Consider the following 18,977-nt stretch of genomic DNA (forward strand, 5'->3'; position numbering starts at 1 on the left):
CAGACTAAGTTCTTGATCCTGCTCTATGAAACTCTTTGATCACCTTGACACGAGCTGGAATGGTTAACAGTGCATTTCTGTTTGACGGTAGTTAGACCAGGCACTCACCCTTTCCCCTCCTGGGGCTTCTCGCCCTCCTCTGCAGACTCCCTGCTCTCCTTCTCCACCGAGCTTCCTCTTAAAGGGTTCACCGCCAGGCCTGGAGAGTGGAGGCACCAAACAAGACTGTGTACTAACCCTGACCCTGAACTAAAGCCTAGATATTCAGACATGAAGAGTCTTCACGTCTTACTGCCTGCTACATAGGACACAGAACTTTAGCATCTTGACTGGCTGCATCACCTCTTGGTATGGCAACTGCACCGCCCTCGATCACAACGACGCTACAGAGGGTGGTGCTGCCATCCAGGACCTCTATACCCCAGCCCATAGACTGTTCTCTCTGCTACAGAGGGTGGTGCTGTCATCCAGGACCTGTATACCCCAGCCCATAGACTGTTCTCTCTGCTACAGAGGGTGGTGCTGCCATCCAGGACCTATATACCCCAGCCCATAGACTGTTCTCTCTGCTACAGAGGGTGGTGCTGCCATCCAGGACCTCTATACCCCAGCCCATAGACTGTTCTGTCTGCTACAGAGGGTGGTGCTGCCATCCAGGACCTATATACCCCAGCCCATAGACTGTTCTGTCTGCTACAGAGGGTGGTGCTGCCATCCAGGACCTCTATACCCCAGCCCATAGACTGTTCTCTCTGCTACAGAGGGTGGTGCTGCCATCCAGGACCTATATACCCCAGCCCATAGACTGTTCTCTCTGCTACAGAGGGTGGTGCTGCCATCCAGGACCTCTATACCCCAGCCCATAGACTGTTCTCTCTGCTACAGAGGGTGGTGCTGCCATCCAGGACCTATATACCCCAGCCCATAGACTGTTATCTCATTACCGGAGCATCTGAAAACCTGAGGTACCTGAACAGCTTCGACCCCCAAAACCATTAGACTGCTGAACAGGTAATCAAAAGGTTACCTGGACTATTTGCATTGACCCTTTTACACTGGCTTTATGCACACTCACTGGACTACCTACCTACCTACACACACACACACACACACACACACACACACACACACACACACACACACACACACACTTATCTATCCTGATTGTCTAGTCACTTTTACCCCTAACTACATGTACATATTACCTCAACTACCTCGTATCCCTGCACATTGACTCAGTACCAGTACTCCTTGTATATAGTCTCATTATTATAATACTACAGGGGTACTGGTACTCCTTGTATATAGTCTCATTATTATAATACTACAGGGGTACTGGTACTCCTTGTATATAGTCTCATTATTATAATACTACAGGGGTACTGGTACTCCTTGTTCAGTGGGGAGAACAAGTATCTGATACACTGCCGATTTTGCAGGTTTTCCTACTTACAAAGCATGTAGAGGTCTGTAATTTTTATCATAGGTACACTTCAACTGTGAGAGACAGAATCTAAAACACAAATCCAGAAAATCACATTTTATGATTTTTAAGTAATTCATTTGCAATTTATTGCATGACATAAGTATTTGTTCACCTACCAACCAGTAAGAATTCCGGCTCTCACAGACCTGTTAGTTTTTCTTTAAGAAGCCCTCCTGTTCTCCAATCATTACCTATATTAACTGCACCTGTTTGAACTCGTTACCTGTATAAAAGAAGAGAAGAAGAGAGCTGGGACCACAGTCTCAAAGAAAACCATTAGTAACACACTACGCCATCATGGATTAAAATCCTGCAGCGCACGCAAGGTCCCCCTGCTGAAGCCAGCGCATGTCCAGGCCCGTCTGAAGTTTGCCAATGACCATCTGGATGATCCAGAGGAATGGGAGAATGTTATGTGGTCTGATGAGACAAAAATAGAGCTTTTTGGTCTAAACTCCACTCTCCGTGTTTGGAGGAAGAAGAAGGATAAGTACAACCCCAAGAACACCATCCCAACCGTGAAGCATGGAGGTGGAAACATCCTTCTTTGGGGATGTTTTTCTGCAAAGGGGACAGGACGACTGCACCGTATTGAGGGGAGGATGGATGGGGCCATGTATCGCGAGATCTTGGCCAACAACCTCCTTCCCTCAGTAAGAGCATTGAAGATGGGTCGTGGCTGGGTCTTCCAGCATGGCAACGACCCGAAACACACAGCCAGGGCAACTAAGGAGTGGCTCCGTAAGAAGCATCTCAAGGTCCTGGAGTGGCGTAGCCAGTCTCCAGACCTGAACCCAATAGAAAATCTTTGGAGGGAGCTGAAAGTCCGTATTGCCCAGCGACAGCCCAGAAACCTGAAGGATCTGGAGAAGGTCTGTATGGAGGATTGGGCCAAAATCCCTGCTGCAGTGTGTGCAAACCTGGTCAAGAACTACAGGAAACGTATGATCTCTGTAATTGCAAACAAAGGTTTCTGTACCAAATATTAAGTTCTGCTTTTCTGATGTATCAAATACTTATGTCATGCAATAAAATACAAATGAATTACTTAAAAATCATACAATGTGATTTTCTGGACCTCTACATGCTTTGTGAGTAGGAAAACCTGCAAAATCGGCAGTGTGTCAAATACTTGTTCTCCCCACCGTATATAGTCTCATTATTATAATACTACAGGGGTACTGGTACTCCTTGTATATAGTCTCATTATTATAATACTACAGGGGTACTGGTACTCCTTGTATATAGTCTCATTATTATAATACTACAGGGGTACTGGTACTCCTTGTATATAGTCTCATTATTATAATACTACAGGGGTACTGGTACTCCTTGTATATAGTCTCATTATTATAATACTACAGGGGTACTGGTACTCCTTGTATATAGTCTCATTATTATAATACTACAGGGGTACTGGTACTCCTTGTATATAGTCTCATTATTATAATACTACAGGGGTACTGGTACTCCTTGTATATAGTCTCATTATTATAATACTATAGGGGTACTGGTACTCCTTGTATATAGTCTCATTATTATAATACTATAGGGGTACTGGTACTCCTTGTATATAGTCTCATTATTATAATACTATAGGGGTACTGGTACTCCTTGTATATAGTCTCATTATTATAATACTACAGGGGTACTGGTACTCCTTGTATATAGTCTCATTATTATAATACTACAGGGGTACTGGTACTCCTTGTATATAGTCTCATTATTATAATACTACAGGGGTACTGGTACTCCTTGTATATAGTCTCATTATTATAATACTACAGGGGTACTGGTACTCCTTGTATATAGTCTCATTATTATAATACTACAGGGGTACTGGTACTCCTTGTATATAGTCTCATTATTATAATACTACAGGGGTACTGGTACTCCTTGTATATAGTCTCATTATTATAATACTATAGGGGTACTGGTACTCCTTGTATATAGTCTCATTATTATAATACTATAGGGGTACTGGTACTCCTTGTATATAGTCTCATTATTATAATACTATAGGGGTACTGGTACTCCTTGTATATAGTCTCATTATTATAATACTACAGGGGTACTGGTACTCCTTGTATATAGTCTCATTATTATAATACTACAGGGGTACTGGTACTCCTTGTATATAGTCTCATTATTATAATACTATAGGGGTACTGGTACTCCTTGTATATAGTCTCATTATTATAATACTATAGGGGTACTGGTACTCCTTGTATTTAGCCTTTTTTTCTGTTATTTATTGTGTTACTATTTTCAAATTTTCAGGCTGACCTCCAGCAGCTACTACGCTAGGCAGGCTGACCCTCAGCAGCTACTACTCTAGGCAGGCTCATCATCACAGACATAGTTCCCCAAACCACTACATATGCACTAGCACATCAACACCAGTCAGCCTCACCCGTCACTGAGATGGAGCTCTGATTGGTCCGCGTCTCCCCCACGTCTCCCGTGGTGTCCAATAGTGTGGATTTGATGTAGTCCACAGGGGAGGAGCCTCCTGCCGTCAGCGCGTTGCATTGGTCGTCCACGTGATGGAACCCTCCGGTGCTCTTCAGCTCCTCGAACCTCTGCGCACACTGAAGGTAGGCACGACAATCACCATGGCAACCATGTCACTACTATACCATGATAACAACAACAACCCTCAGACCACATCATCTGGGTTCCGGTAACCCCGGCACAACATTCAACAGCAGTCCAAACTAAACTAAGCTATAGTACAGCTGACAGAGATTGGTGGGCGTTTCTATTTATCATGTGACACACGTGTACAAGTCCAATGGAAATGTGTTTCTGGTACAGTGCCTTGCGAAAGTATTCGGCCCCCTTAAACTTTGCGACCTTTTGCCACATTTCAGGCTTCAAACATAAAGATATAAAAATGTATTTTTTTGTGAAGAATCAACAACAAGTGGGACACAATCATGAAGTGGAACGACATTTATTGGATATTTCAAACTTTTTTAACAAATCAAAAACTGAAAAATTGGGCGTGGAAAATTATTCAGCCCCCTTAAGTTAATACTTTGTAGCGCCACCTTTTTCTGCGATTACAGCTGTAAGTCGCTTGGGGTATGTCTCTATCAGTTTTGCACATCGAGAGACTGACATTTTTTCCCATTCCTCCTTGCAAAACAGCTCGAGCTCAGTGAGGTTGGATGGAGAGCATTTGTGAACAGCAGTTTTCAGTTCTTTCCACAGATTCTCGATTGGATTCAGGTCTGGACTTTGACTTGGCCATTCTAACACCTGGATATGTTTATTTTTGAACCATTCCATTGTAGATTTTGCTTTATGTTTTGGATCATTGTCTTGTTGGAAGACAAATCTCCATCCCAGTCTCAGGTCTTTTGCAGACTCCATCAGGTTTTCTTCCAGAATGGTCCTGTATTTGGCAACATCCATCTTCCCATCAATTTGAACCATCTTCCCTGTCCCTGCTGAAGAAAAGCAGGCCCAAACCATGATGCTGCCACCACCATGTTTGACAGTGGGGATGGTGTGTTCAGCTGTGTTGATTTTACGCCAAACATAACGTTTTGCATTGTTGCCAAAAAGTTCAATTTTGGTTTCATCTGACCAGAGCACCTTCTTCCACGTTTGGTGTGTCTCCCAGGTGGCTTGTGGCAAACTTTAAACGACACTTTTTATGGATATCTTTAAGAAATGGCTTTCTTGCCACTCTTCCATAAAGGCCAGATTTGTGCAATATACGACTGATTGTTGTCCTATGGATCAGCTGTAGATCAGCTGTAGATCTCTGCATTTCATCCAGAGTGATCATGGGCCTCTTGGCTGCATCTCTGATCAGTCTTCTCCTTGTATGAGCTGAAAGTTTAGAGGGACGGCCAGGTCTTGGTAGATTTGCAGTGGTCTGATACTCCTTCCATTTCAATATTATCGCTTGCACAGTGCTCCTTGGGATGTTTAAAGCTTGGGAAATCTTTTTGTATCCAAATCCGGCTTTAAACTTCTTCACAACAGTATCTCGGACCTGCCTGGTGTGTTCCTTGTTCTTCATGATGCTCTCTGCACTTTTAACGGACCTCTGAGACTATCACAGTGCAGGTGCATTTATACGGAGACTTGATTACACACAGGTGGATTGTATTTATCATCATTAGTCATTTAGGTCAACATTGGATCATTCAGAGATCCTCACTGAACTTCTGGAGAGAGTTTGCTGCACTGAAAGTAAAGGGGCTGAATAATTTTGCACGCCCAATTTTTCAGTTTTTGATTTGTTAAAAAAGTTTGAAATATCCAATAAATGTCGTTCCACTTCATGATTGTGTCCCACTTGTTGTTGATTCTTCACAAAAAAATACAGTTTTATATCTTTATGTTTGAAGCCTGAAATGTGGCAAAAGGTCGCAAAGTTCAAGGGGGCAGAATACTTTCGCAAGGCACTGTATATCCCAACTCCCCCTGAAACAGACGTGGACCGTGGGGTCAAGTCTAGGGTCACCATTTTCCAGCGCCCCTGGAACAATTGCGGTTAAGTGCCTTGCTGAAGAGCACAGCGGCAGATTTTTCACCTTGTCGGCTCTAGGATTCTAAATTTAGATTACTGGCTCAAAACTCTTACCTCGAGGCTACCAGTCACGCCAAACAGTGACCATAGGGAGTTGGTAAGACAACGCAGACAGATCTCAGACCAGGCTAATAGCCTTTTACGATCTCTCCTTAGTGGGCGCAGTGGTTAGCAAGCTTGCCTACAGACTGGGAGACCCAGGTTCGCACTGTAGCCGTTAGCTACTATAGCTTCAATCAATCACTATGTTTATTGTCCCAATGTGCAGTGCATGTAGAGCTTACCTCCTTGGGTGTGAAGCCAGGGACCAGCATGGCCACGTTGTCCCAGTTGATGGGCTGTGGAATGCTCCAGAGAGAGCTCAGCACCATGTCCAGGGCCAGGAGGTTGTTGTCATTGGGAAAGTTGTTGTTCAGGGTGCAGTAACGACTCATGTCTGTCAGCAGGTAAGGGTGAGAGATCAAGGTTGACTCAGCGATATGACATTATCACACATTATTACGTCTGAAGGGTGAGAGAGAGATCCGAGCATTATTCTGTTAAAGGTAGACTCAGTGATATGACATTATCATACATTATTACGTCTGAAGGGTGAGAGATCAGAGCATTATTCTGTTAAAGGTAGACTCAGTGATATGACACCATCATACATTATTACGTCTTAAGGGTGAGAGATCAGAGCATTATTCTGTTAAAGGTAGACTCAGTGATATGACACCATCATACATTATTACGTCTGAAGGGTGAGAGATCAGAGCATTATTCTGTTAAAGGTAGACTCAGTGATATGACACCATCATACATTATTACGTCTGAAGGGTGAGAGATCAGAGCATTATTCTGTTAAAGGTAGACTCAGTGATATGACACCATCATACATTATTACGTCTGAAGGGTGAGAGATCAGAGCATTATTCTGTTAAAGGTAGACTCAGTGATATGACACCATCATACATTATTACGTCTGAAGGGTGAGAGATCAGAGCATTATTCTGTTAAAGGTAGACTCAATGATATGACACCATCATACATTATTACGTCTGAAGGGTGAGAGATCAGAGCATTATTCTGTTAAAGGTAGACTCAATGATATGACACCATCATACAAGGGTGGAGGCGACTTTATGCGCACAGAAAGCTGCGGTTTCTTCAATCGACAATAGTAAATGGGACGGTCTACTTGACATAGATACAGAAGAATAACACGAGCATGTATAGAAAGCCTTGACAATCCAACAGCATCTCTAAGCCAAATTCTGGAATAGGCTTCTCCTACTTTGTCCCACCGTTGTCATTGAAAAGCTGACTGTAAATAGCATACGCGGTGAACAGCGCACACATACTTTTGGCAACGTCGATTATCTTCTTGTAACGAGGATGGCTTGTCGTCCCTTGGAAGGCCCTTTTGGCTGTAGTCGAAATGTCCAACGCAAATGTAATGGCATTTTTTGTCAACAGCTTATTCTAGCAAGCTAGCTACCTATAGTGCACATCACTGTACAAGAAGCTAAATACAATAAGTTTGTATTATAGTATCTAGTTGGCTGTACGGTTATCTTGCATCTTACTGATTCAATGATGACAGCTGATTCTTCTGTGGTCCGGATGATAGGACGTTCCGGTGTACAGTAGCCGTCATCCACGTTTAACGCTAATGCTACTACCGAGCTAGCGGCACTCTCTCTGCAGTATCATCCCGGGGACGAGTTGATGGACAGACAAGACATTCAATCAGCATGGCATACGGGATGGAAACACCCTAAAACGCTCGGTAATGACGTTTAGATAACGAACCGCCGGTCGTTGTAACGTCCCCCCCCCCAAAAAAAATATTGTTGCGTTGATTCCGCTTTTTCCGGTGCCGCAGTGCAGCAGCTGGTGCAGTGGTCCCGCGTCCCGGGGTTGCTTAGCGACAGAAGGGCCCTTTTCGGATAAATCAAATGAAGGGAAATTATTTTGTATCCAGCAGGTGGGTCACCACGTGTTTTTTTGTTTTTTTTTCCCCCACAACTTTCCACAAATTTATTAAAAGCAAACTGAATAGACATATTGTTAAATTGACATATTACACACGTTGAGATATCTCCCTCTTGGAGACATCATGCATTTCATTAGGCGTCTGTCGAGCTTCTCAACTGATTTATAAGATGTAGAATGTAATAACATATAGATCTTTAGGCTATCATTGCATTTTAACTAACATCTTTGTCCAGATAATGTAGGGAAATTCTCATTCCACATCTTAGTTGTCCTCTTCCTCCCCATCATCACCCTCCTCCTCTGCAACAAGCCTTGGTGTGTAACCACGTGTTTAACGTTGTTATAATGGATGCATTACATTTTCAAAACAATTAACATCCAATGATTTAACCGGTTTAGTTTTATTTAAGTTACCAATTCATTTGCCATGTAATGTGTATAATACGTTTTTAATTTCTTAGTAAGAAAAAGCCAAAGGACACTTTTCAGGTTTTGAAAATGTTTATTTCCAAAATAATTGTATTTACATAATTACAGTTTTTCAGGTGAGTGAGGACTTAAAATGCCACTGAAACACCAAGATGAGGACTGGCTATTTCAGATCTTACAGATGCATTCAACAAAACTTCTTGAGTTAATATATCTTGATATTGGATAGTTCAATTTTCCAAGTTCAAAACTTCACTTTGAATTATTTAGGACATTTTACAGAACATTCAAGATATAGTTGGACCATTCCCGAATTTCAAACAACATTTTACAACCATATTAACACCGATTTAAAAACCAAGTCCCATCCTTCCATTAGAACCAAATCTGAACCTTGATAGTAATTTATCCATAGAAATAGTCTCCAAGTCAATGATGACATAATACGTGGACTGGTAGACATCGAGTGTACCCATGTCTAGGTTTTAAAATATTCCCATCTTCAACCTAGACCCATGCCAGGAAGTACAAGTAGGAAGTGTACCATTCAATTGGGGCTGTGATGTCAACTCAACACATGCCATTGTATGAGCCACATCAGTTAGCATCATTTGAATAAATGTTTCACATTACCGTGGCAACCCAGCAGTTGATAGAACATTCCAAAATACCATGGAAACGATTGAGTCACAATCAGGCAGCCATTGTGAGTGTACCAGTCAACTTGCCAGGGTTAGAGCTTCTATTCCTATGAATTTATCTTTAAATATCAAACCATCGACATTAACTTGGAACAAAAAGGTTAAACATAATATTATGGCTTTGTCCCGTCAGCATCAAACGATGCAATATTTTCACAATCTCTTAGCGTGCTTCATTTGATCTTAATGTACTCATTCACTGTTAATTAAATAAATCTATATCAAAAACATTTAAATATGCATCATTATTGAGCTAAAATGTAGTGTAACCGTACTGACAAGGCTGGTACAGGATAGGTATAGGTTGGTCTAGATAACCACTGACAAGACAGCCAAACCAAGACAGTGTCCTGGAAACACTCATATCTAGATAATGTTCTGGAAACACTCATATCCAGATGTCTGACAGATACCCACTTCTCTTTTATCCAGGTACTCAATACCTCATGTACCAACCTCACTAATTGATTCCAGGCAGATTAAATGTCAAACCAAAGCCCCTGAATTGTGAACATGAATCACCTTCTGGATGTAAATCATGTGTTTCCCCACTGCTGGACGTGACCGAGCTCTACAGAACAGCTCATCAACAAACCACGTACAGCCTCAACGGACGTGTGGGAAAACACAAAGTCAGACATCACAGGTCAATCTTCTCTGGTATGGTGAGCACTGTGCTCGAAGCTGTCGTGGTGCTGGGCAATACACCCAGACCCAGGCTGCTGTAACCGGCTGGCGTTTCCCTGTACACGCTCTCCAGCAGCTCCTCTGGGATAGTTACTGGGACGGCTTCTAATGGGCCGAGGCCTGAAACCAAGCCTGGGGATACAGTTGGCACTGGGCCCGTAGCCAGGTTAGGCTGTGGGGCTTGAAGGGTGGTGCCCAGTGGGTTCCCTGGCTGGGCCTGAACCTGGGCCAGCCTCTCCAGCTCAGCGTGCTTCCTGCCTCTCCTCTTCCCCAGGACCTTGACGTAGTTGGCAGGTATGAGGCCTGTGGTCTGGCCGTCTACACTGCCCAGCAGCCACCCACGCACCCTGGGTTGATGCTCTGCACACAGGGGAGAGAGAGAGAGAGGATATAACATGGTCATTTAGCAGACTTAGTTAACAGGAACACATTCAATATGTAACCCATTCTGAATGGCATTCTGTTGACCTGCCTGCTACAGTGTTAGCTTTCTTCCTCCCAAGGCCTCCAGCTCTCTTTCCCCCTGATAACATATATTGTGGTAACCGCAATACTTCATTTCTAAATCAGAAGATTCCGGAACAAAAGTGAGTGCAGAGACAAGGAGGGGGCTCTGAGCTACCAGAGCACATGAGAAAAAAAAAAGTGGCCAACAATGTAGTAGATAAATCATACCGGTATACGCACAGTAGAAAATCAAAAACTCAGCGATTTAAGATGTCTTTGGTAACTAATTGATCTAGGCCTACTGCAAAATTAAACAAACTCTAGTAAATCGTCTCTAAGTGTGGACCCTACCTCCTTGTTATCTCGTCATTGTGGTTTTACCAGGGCTGCAGTCTACGTCAATTCTCCCCCCCCCCCCCCCTTTGAGTCAGAACCCTGACAATCTCGTTTCTCAAGTCTGCGTCACACACACACACACAGATATTTCCACCTGTGGTGACATCACAATGGTGACACTGTAGGAGGGATGGCCTCAGAGAGAATCCAGAGAGAGAGAACCCAGAGAGTATAATGTTTACTGTTCATTTGACTTTTGTTTATTATCTATTTCACTTGCTTAGCCAATGTAAACATGTTTCCAATGCCAATAAAGCCCCTTGAATAGAGACAGAGAGACAGAGAGACAGAGAGAGAACAGAGAGAGAGAGAGAGAAAGCGTGGGCTGATATGAAACATGGTCACCGTACGTGTGTGGGGGTGTCACACTTTTGGGCTGTCAAAACCGTTAATGCATGTGTATATGTATGTGTGTGTGTGTGTGTGGGGGGAGACCTATATCTCTGTGTGTGGATGAGTAGGTCTAAGAGTCTGTGGGTTGTATCTGTGACGTTTCTAACCACCCTATCTAAGCACTACCTGTGTGTGAGGCTGGGGGAACCTCCCACGTGCCCCATGTCAGAGCCCAAACACTCTGCTACTATGGACTACAGAGAAGGTGTTAAGGGTAGCTGTCTTGCAAGATACGCTCCAACGCACTACTGCGCGCATCCCCCCCCTTCTCATGCCATGAGAAGTACCTGGCAAGTAGGTTCCAGAATGTAGGCATCCAAAATGAGGTGCCGGATCCTGTTTCTGCAGTCAGGGATTGAAATTAAGGCATCCTGTAGTCTCCAGAACGATAAAAAAAAAGTATGTTGGGACAGTTGCCGGGACGATAAGACCAGAAAAAGATCAAATGCATTCAGTGTTTCCATATTAAAATGTTTAAAACACAAAGACGAGGCTGATGAAACATCACATGTAGCTCCACGAACACATTTATATTACAAACACAGCAATGTATTCACTCGTCTCACCAATTTACGTCAAATGTTCCTAAATTCTATTACAGGAGAACACCGTTCTCAAAACGGGCACCTGATACGGTTTCTAATAAAGCGACAGACATAGATATTCAGCCTAATGGTAGAAACTTAGAAAAGAGGGAATATCTGAAGGTGCAACAATAATCAAATCAAATGTATTTATATAGCCCTTCGTACATCAGCTGATATCTCAAAGTGCTGTACAGAAACCCAGCCTAAAACCCCAAACAGCAAGCAATGCAGGTGTAGAAGCACGGTGGCTAGGAAAAACTCCCTGGAAAAGGCCAGAACCTAGGAAGAAACCTAGAGGGTAGGATTGTGTCTCAATGCATTTGGGCAGTAGAAGAAGAAATGCTCGTTTCACTGACATATCAGGAAATCTTAGATTGTTTCTGTTGGCTATTAAAAAGGGAAGGGCTATGGAAAACATCCAGGTTTCAAACAATGATATGGTTCGCTAGGCATCACATATACCAATTATTTAGGTTATGGAAATAATAGAATGTCATTCCAACGTTGGGCAAATAGACCCTTTAGAATGAACATTTAAAGATGCTGCATGGTGTGGTGGTTCATTTCTGGATTATCAAATGAGGAGACAAACACAGAGTTACACAAACTAAATCTTTATTAGTGACAACTTTGCAATAGCGATGGCTGGTCGACGAATCACCCTTAGGTGATTTGTTGAGCCCCCCCCCGAGAGAAAAGTACAAAGGTCTTCATTAGCTAAGATTACAACCCTTTCAACCTACATGACGAGCAGATATATAGAATGGGTCACAAGGTTAAGATTTGTATGAAAGAAACCTATAATTCACAGCAGACAGTATCTGCTGTGAAAACAGTATTGTGTAGAGACGAGTGTCTGGAACCACCTCTTCCTGGTACCATATAGAGCAGAAACATTAACTCATGCTCTGGAATGCTCTTTAGGTTTTATCACCCAAAATACATTGTAAATCTCCTGTCAGTGTTATCTCCCAGAGGCCCATCCTCAGTAGAACACACACACAATAGTTATAAGAATCCTCGATTGTGTTGTATAAAACAACCATTTGATGCAATAAAAAGTATTACAAGAATCTTGCAATATTCCACCATAATATTCCACCATAATATTCCACCATAATATTCCACCATAATGGTCAAACCGACATCTGCATTGGCCGTGCTGCATTTACGGTGAAATGGCCTCTGCAGAAGTCAGGGCATTTATACTTCTTGCACTTCGCTACCTTGGCCGGGGACCTTAACGCAGGCAAACTTAAATCCATTCTACCTCATTTCTACCAGCATGTCAAATGTGCAACCAGACAAAACATTTTTTTTTTTTTTTTTTTTAAACCTTTACTCGCCCTCCATTTGGCAAATCTGACCATAATTATATCCTCCTGATCCTGCTTACAAGCGAAAACTAAAGCAGGGAGGAACAGTGGCTCGCTCAATATGGAAATGGTCAGATGACGCAGATGCTAAGCTACAGGACTGTTTTGCTAGCACAGACTGGAATATGTTCCCGGGATTCAGCCAATGGCATTGAGGAGTATACCACATCAGTCACCGGCTTCATCAATAAGTGCATCGATGACAGTCTCCACAGTGACCGTACGTATATATCCCAACCAGAAGCCATGGATTACAGGCAACTTCCACACCGAGCTAAAGGCTAGAGCTGCCGCTCTCAAGGAGCAGGACACTAATTCGTACACTTAAAAACAAACTCCGGTACGCCCTCAGATGAACAAACAGGCAAAGCGTCAATACAGGACTGAGATTGAATCCTACTACACCGGCTCTGACGCGCATCTGATGTGGCACGGCTTGCCACGGACTACAAAGAGAAACCCAGCCACAAGTAGCCCAGTGACGTGAGCCTACCAGACAGGCTAAATTCCTTTTGTGCTTGCTTTGAGGCAAGCAACACTGAGGCATGTATGAGAGCACCAGCTGTTCCGGACAACTGTGTGATCAGGCTCTCTGTAGCCGGTGTGTGTAAGACCTTTAGCATCGGTCCTCGACAGCTGCACCGTCGAGAGCATGGTTGCAACATAACTACACACAGATCATAAACGTAATGTTAACTGGCGAGCCAACCGTCTAACGTCAGCTAGCTAGCTAACAGTAAGCTTTAACTTGCAATGAAAACAACTTTGACAAAATTAGAAACTTATATCTGAAACTATAGCTGGACTCGATCCGTATACGTGGATGAACGCTTCACGGCAGACTGCAACCCCTCATTAAATAAGACGTCCTGTGTCGTTTACCTTGACTAATTTAATAGTCGTATTCGTATTTACAGATGGCATACAACTTCGTTATTAAAGGTACATGAAAGTTCACGTTTGAGACAGCATTTCTGCCTCCCCCACCAAAAAAAAAATGTTTTTTCTTTATTTAAAAAAAAAAGTTTATGATCAAACGGCTCTCCTGTGAAGTAGTGACCCGCGACATACATCTAGTTTCCTGAAACGGGGTCACCTATGATATTCTAGAGAATATGTCTCTCTCTCTCTCTCACCTGAACCGAATGCACACTGTAAAATGTGCAACGCATTTCTGCCTCGCGCTGCAACACTTCCTGTCTGGGTGTTGCAAGTGAAGAGGTGAATGACAGGTTCGTTTTTTAGAAGCGTTGCACACGGGCATAAAAGTTTCATTTACTCAAAACTAAAGTCTACTGAAGTGAGACTTTGTCCTTGTGTTTTCTTGGCTATTTACATTGTTTTGTTCACAAGCTAGGTTGTTATGCTATGTTGGAGTTTCAACTGCTAGGGATACTAGTCAGACTATGGTTGGAGTCCAAACACAAAGTAGACAGCCCTCAGCCCTAAACCCTCAGCCCTAAACCCTCAGCCCTAAACCCTCAGCCCTAAACCCTCAGCCCTAAACCCTCAGCCCTAAACCCTCAGCCCTAAACCCTCAGCCTTTGAATGACATTTTACATCGTCACAGCCGAGTGTACCTCAACTATGTTGCCTAAAATGACACTACGAGGCCACCAGAATTTGACACGTGACTACAGTTTGCATTGAATTGTGGGTCATATCATATCATAACACCCCAAAAGTGATCAAAGTAGTTCACTCGCTCCCTCAAGCTAAAAATCAATGGCCGAGGGGGTAACGTTTGTGAATTGGACCTCCACTTAAGATGGCAATCAAACTGCATCTGTTTTCGACAGCGATTCCCCTGAGGAAAGTGGCTAGCGCGAGGACTGAGTGGGTTTGGACTGCAGCCCTCCACCTCACAGGCACAAACAAGACAAGTCTCATCACCACTGTACTCGACTACATTGAGTTGCTGACAGTTGATACCTGCAAAAATGAAAATTCTTAAAACCCTTACCTTTATAATAAAATGTTAATCTAATACAACCACCGACCGTTTCCTCGTATCGACTGACAGCGACTAGATGTAGTCAAGGGGTACACTCCGCCCACTCTCGTCTCCGCTCAACTACGTCGATGTGAGGTTACGGACAAACATAGCCGATTCAACTCATCGAAGGCTTGACGACTAGCTAACTAGTTGAATGAGGTGTCCGGGGCTACAATAAAACAGGTGAACTGTTGGGAGTAGTGGAGGCCTGGAGTTGAGAAACACTAGGTTAGAGCAGGGTGCTGGTTGGATTCCCCCCTCTCTCCTCCTAGTTTCTTACCTTTAGGAGCCAGGTTGAGCATGTCTCCAGCATTCAGTGAGAGCTCCTCCTCCGACACAGCTGTGAAGTCATACTCCGCCCTGGCAACCACATGGTCATCCTCCCCACTAGCCCAGTTGGTGGCTGCATAGGGATTTAATCAATCAGAATGTAATTATATAGTCCTTGTAGGGAATATTAATTAAGTAAAAATGTAAGGTGCTGATTAACGTAACAAACAAAAAATGTATGTAGCACACTCATCTTTGTTATGAGCATACACAGAGCCAGATTAGCAGTGTATGTTCAGATAAACCATGACCCATCTGTTTGAGGTTGCGAAACTGTGGTTAACAGACAGGCAGTCAGAGAGACAAAGGACATTCAGGAGAGCCCACACACAGACAGTAAGGAGCCTCACCGCTCTCCTCGGGCCCCTGGGCAGAGCTCAGCAGCTTCCAGATGAGATAGGGCCCTCCTAGGACCACGGCCAGAAAAAGGAAGATGGGCCACGACTTGACCGCTCCGGCTCTGGGGTCTTCCATTGCGGCTCCAGCACCTCTGGTCGCCAGAACAGCCCCTTCACTGTCTGCCCACAGGTCCTCCACCTCACCGTCCCGCCTCAGCCCCAGCATCCTCTGTATGCGGCGGTACAGGTAGCGCAGGGTGCGCACCAGGGCAAAGGCCGACAGAACCTTGGTAAAGTGCATCCGTAACCGTGTCAGGTGGTTGGCTACATCCAGCACGGCTCGGAAGCTGTTGTAGACGGCCGAGAAGGTGGCGTCCATCATCATGCTGACCGAGGTGAAGGCCTGGACGATGCTCTCGATGGACTGGAAGGCGCCGCGGCTGCTCTCCTCTGCCTGTTGGACAAACCGACTGGGCGCCACGTCTTCACCACCGGTTTGGCCGAAGCGGCTGTAGCCCAGGCTCCCACCGAGCCCCCCTCCCATGCCATAGCCACCACTGTAGGGACTGTAGGGGCTGTATGCTCCACCGTAGAGGCTGGAGCTACCATAGGGGTTGTAGGAGGAGCCAGGGAAGGAGCTGTAGGAGGGACGGTAGGACTGGATGGACTGGACAGGGCGAGGGGGGACGGGGGGCACCATGCGGGTCAAGACGGGAGGACCGGCGGGACCAGAGAGGCCCGGGGTGGAGGGACCTGGTGGGGCAAAGTCAGTCGACCTGGTGGATTGGAAAGAGGGGCATAACTTATAAAACAGTGAACATTCAATTCAATCACGTGTTCGTGTTGTCAAAACGTAATTTGTATTTAATTTTTTTTAAACGCCTCAAAACTAGTTTCCTTTGGTTTCGTAGTTAAAGAGAAGTCTAAGCAATCTAGGAGTGTTGCAATGGGTTACGTCTCTATTAGCTAACCTTAGCTAGATAACAAAACAAACGACATGCCAGTCAAAGGTAACGACGTTAGCTAGCTACTAACGTTACAACGTTAACTACATTGGAACTCGGTGAGCACTTTTGGTTGAGTTATTATCCAATAACAGTCCAATACTAAACTATTGTCAAATATTGAAATCTAGCTAGTTCTGTCCGCTAGGCAAACGCAAAACAACAAGCTCCGACCTAGTTAGGGCCTGGGCCTATATTAGAGGCTAACGCTAGCTAGCTAACTCATACATAGTTAGTCCATAGACAACTCGTCAAGTAAGCAATAACTTGTTTACCGATAGTTAACTGGTGCACTCATGGCTGCTCCTGGAATCCGCCTTTCCCACGGTTTAGGAGGAGGCTGCGATGCCATCGTACAAATTGTCTGAAGTTACACCGTTTTTAACCGTTTTCCCTTCACTTCCCCACGTAGTAACTAGCAAATTGCTACATATCTAGCTCCATGGCTGGCTCCTGTGTGCCAGACCAAAATAATCAATAAGACGATACGGAAAACGTTTGAAACAATACATAATTGGTTTAAAAGCATAAAGCCAGAGAGGATTTCTTTTATAACGCATTTTATATTGTATTTGCATTCTTACTGGGCAAGTTTAACGTCTCTGAAGTCAGCAACTTTGTTGTATCTTTTCGGCGTTGATTAGTAGAGCCTAGAAGGCTTCGTCTCCATTGCATTATTCCGTTCCAAGTCGTCCCGAGGCTGATGGAGATAAAACTAAAGTATCAAAGATGGGGTGGGACAGTTTTTTCAACCGAGAGAACTGGGAGCGAAAATACGCAACACCATTGGTGTATTTGACTGACAGAACCAATACTAATACAATATTTACCACATTTATTGTCCATGTCTTTTTTTAAACAAATCAATTCAGAAAGTACATGAGGGAACATAAGTATATATAGATTATAAACAATGGACAATCGAGCTAGGGGGTACAATATCACATTACAATTACACAAGAACCTTAAGGGACATGCATATACTTACAATTCTAACAGTTTTTTTGTTAGTAGAGTATTTAACTGTCATAAAATACAGTTCAATTTATTTTTGCAGGGTAAGGAAGTGTTTTTTTGTTAGTAGAGTATTTAACTGTCTTAAAATACAGTTCAAATAATTTTTGCAGGGTAAGGAAGTGTTTTTTTGTTTGTACATTTACATTTGTGTAATGAAATTTGTCCAAAAGAATAATGAAATGAATTACATAAAAATGTTTCAGCTTATTTATATTGTATGTAAAGAATCCAAGCGGGGCATCTCTCCACAATAGTGTAAAATCTTCATAAATGTGTTCAATTATAAATCTACTGATGTCTTGCCACAGTTTTCTTACATGAACACAATGCCAAAAAAGATGCAACACTGTTTCTGGGTGGTCATTACCAAAGGAGCAATTTGAGTTGATGTTTTCCTTAAACTTCTTCATATAGTGGTTAGCAGGATAATATTCATGAATAATTTTAAAGGAAATTTTTGTTAACAAATAAGAATTCCTTATAACTGAGTAGAAGACCCTCTGCATTTACCAGTTGGCTCACCAATAGGATATTATTTCGGAACCAATATTCTAAAAACAAAGAAGTATTTTTATACAATATATCCCGATTATTCCATGTATAATATCTGTGTGGAGAAAAATTGTGTTTATAAATTAAGGACCATGACAAGAGAACCTGCCGATGAAAAGCAGAAAGTTTCACTGGAACTTTGTCAATGTTATAATTGCAAAACAACATGAAGTTAAGGCCACCAAAAGTAGAGAAGACATGATGAGGAATAACATTCCAGATAGAAGTGGGTCTTCTTAGGAATTGTTTTATCCAATTGATCTTAATAAAAGTATTATTTAAAGTAGTTAAGTCCAGAAAATTCAGCCCACCATTCTCATAAGTGTTCATTACAACAGTTGTCCTAATGTAATTGGTACGGTTTCTCCACAGAAAGTTGAAAAGCATCTGGTCTATCTCCTTGCTTATTTTACTGTCAAGATATAAAGATAGAGCACCATATGTTAGTCTAGAGATACCTTCAGCCTTGGTTATTAGGACTCTACCTTTTAAAGATAAGTCTCTCTGTAGCCATTGATTTAGCTTCTTCTGGGTATTTTTTACAAGAGGGTTAAAATTTAGTAAGCCTCTAGACGTTTGATCCTATGTAATGGTTATGCCTAAATATGTATTTTATTGTCCATGTCAAATTATCTCAATCGTTAATTTAAAAAAAATATAAAACAAGGTCTATTTTTTTAAACTTAGATCATTGTATTATTTATGATAT

At 43.0% G+C, this 18,977-nt stretch overlaps 2 protein-coding genes across 7 annotated transcripts in view; both read right to left on the reverse strand.

Moving 5' to 3' along the window:
• LOC118943842 (uncharacterized protein KIAA1841-like) overlaps positions 1-7,911 on the reverse strand; it is a 29,664-nt gene extending 21,753 nt beyond the window's left edge. Inside the window, exons 1-4 of one of the 5 annotated variants that reach the window (XM_036959955.1) lie at positions 7,379-7,911; positions 6,320-6,471; positions 3,900-4,077; positions 109-199 (exon numbers count right to left, since the gene is read on the reverse strand). In XM_036959955.1, coding sequence (XP_036815850.1) covers positions 109-199; positions 3,900-4,077; positions 6,320-6,469 — 419 coding nt within the window. In that variant the 5' untranslated portion in view covers positions 6,470-6,471; positions 7,379-7,911. Of the gene's footprint in view, positions 1-108; positions 200-3,899; positions 4,078-6,319; positions 6,472-7,378 lie in introns of those variants that run through there. The other 4 variants (XM_036959953.1, XM_036959952.1, XM_036959956.1 and 1 more) reach the window with 4 other exon arrangements.
• A 586-nt stretch (positions 7,912-8,497) lies between these two features.
• Positions 8,498-17,426, reverse strand: LOC118936586 (peroxisomal membrane protein PEX13-like). 2 transcript variants are annotated; one of them, XM_036959995.1, is made up of 4 exons: positions 17,284-17,426; positions 15,708-16,471; positions 15,308-15,430; positions 8,498-10,192 (listed from the first exon to the last, which is right to left on the reverse strand). In XM_036959995.1, the coding sequence occupies exons 2-4, from the start codon at positions 16,393-16,395 to the stop codon at positions 9,786-9,788; spliced, it is 1,218 nt and encodes a 405-aa protein (XP_036815890.1). In that variant the 5' UTR covers positions 16,396-16,471; positions 17,284-17,426; the 3' UTR covers positions 8,498-9,785. The 2 variants fall into 2 exon arrangements, with proteins under 2 accessions (XP_036815890.1, XP_036815889.1); XM_036959994.1 differs by lacking the exon at positions 17,284-17,426 and adding an exon at positions 16,975-17,146.
• Between the last annotated feature and the right edge of the window lie 1,551 nt (positions 17,427-18,977).

This window comes from Oncorhynchus mykiss, chromosome 23 (genome assembly GCF_013265735.2).
Source record: "Oncorhynchus mykiss isolate Arlee chromosome 23, USDA_OmykA_1.1, whole genome shotgun sequence".
NCBI classification, from domain to species: Eukaryota; Metazoa; Chordata; class Actinopteri; order Salmoniformes; family Salmonidae; genus Oncorhynchus; species Oncorhynchus mykiss.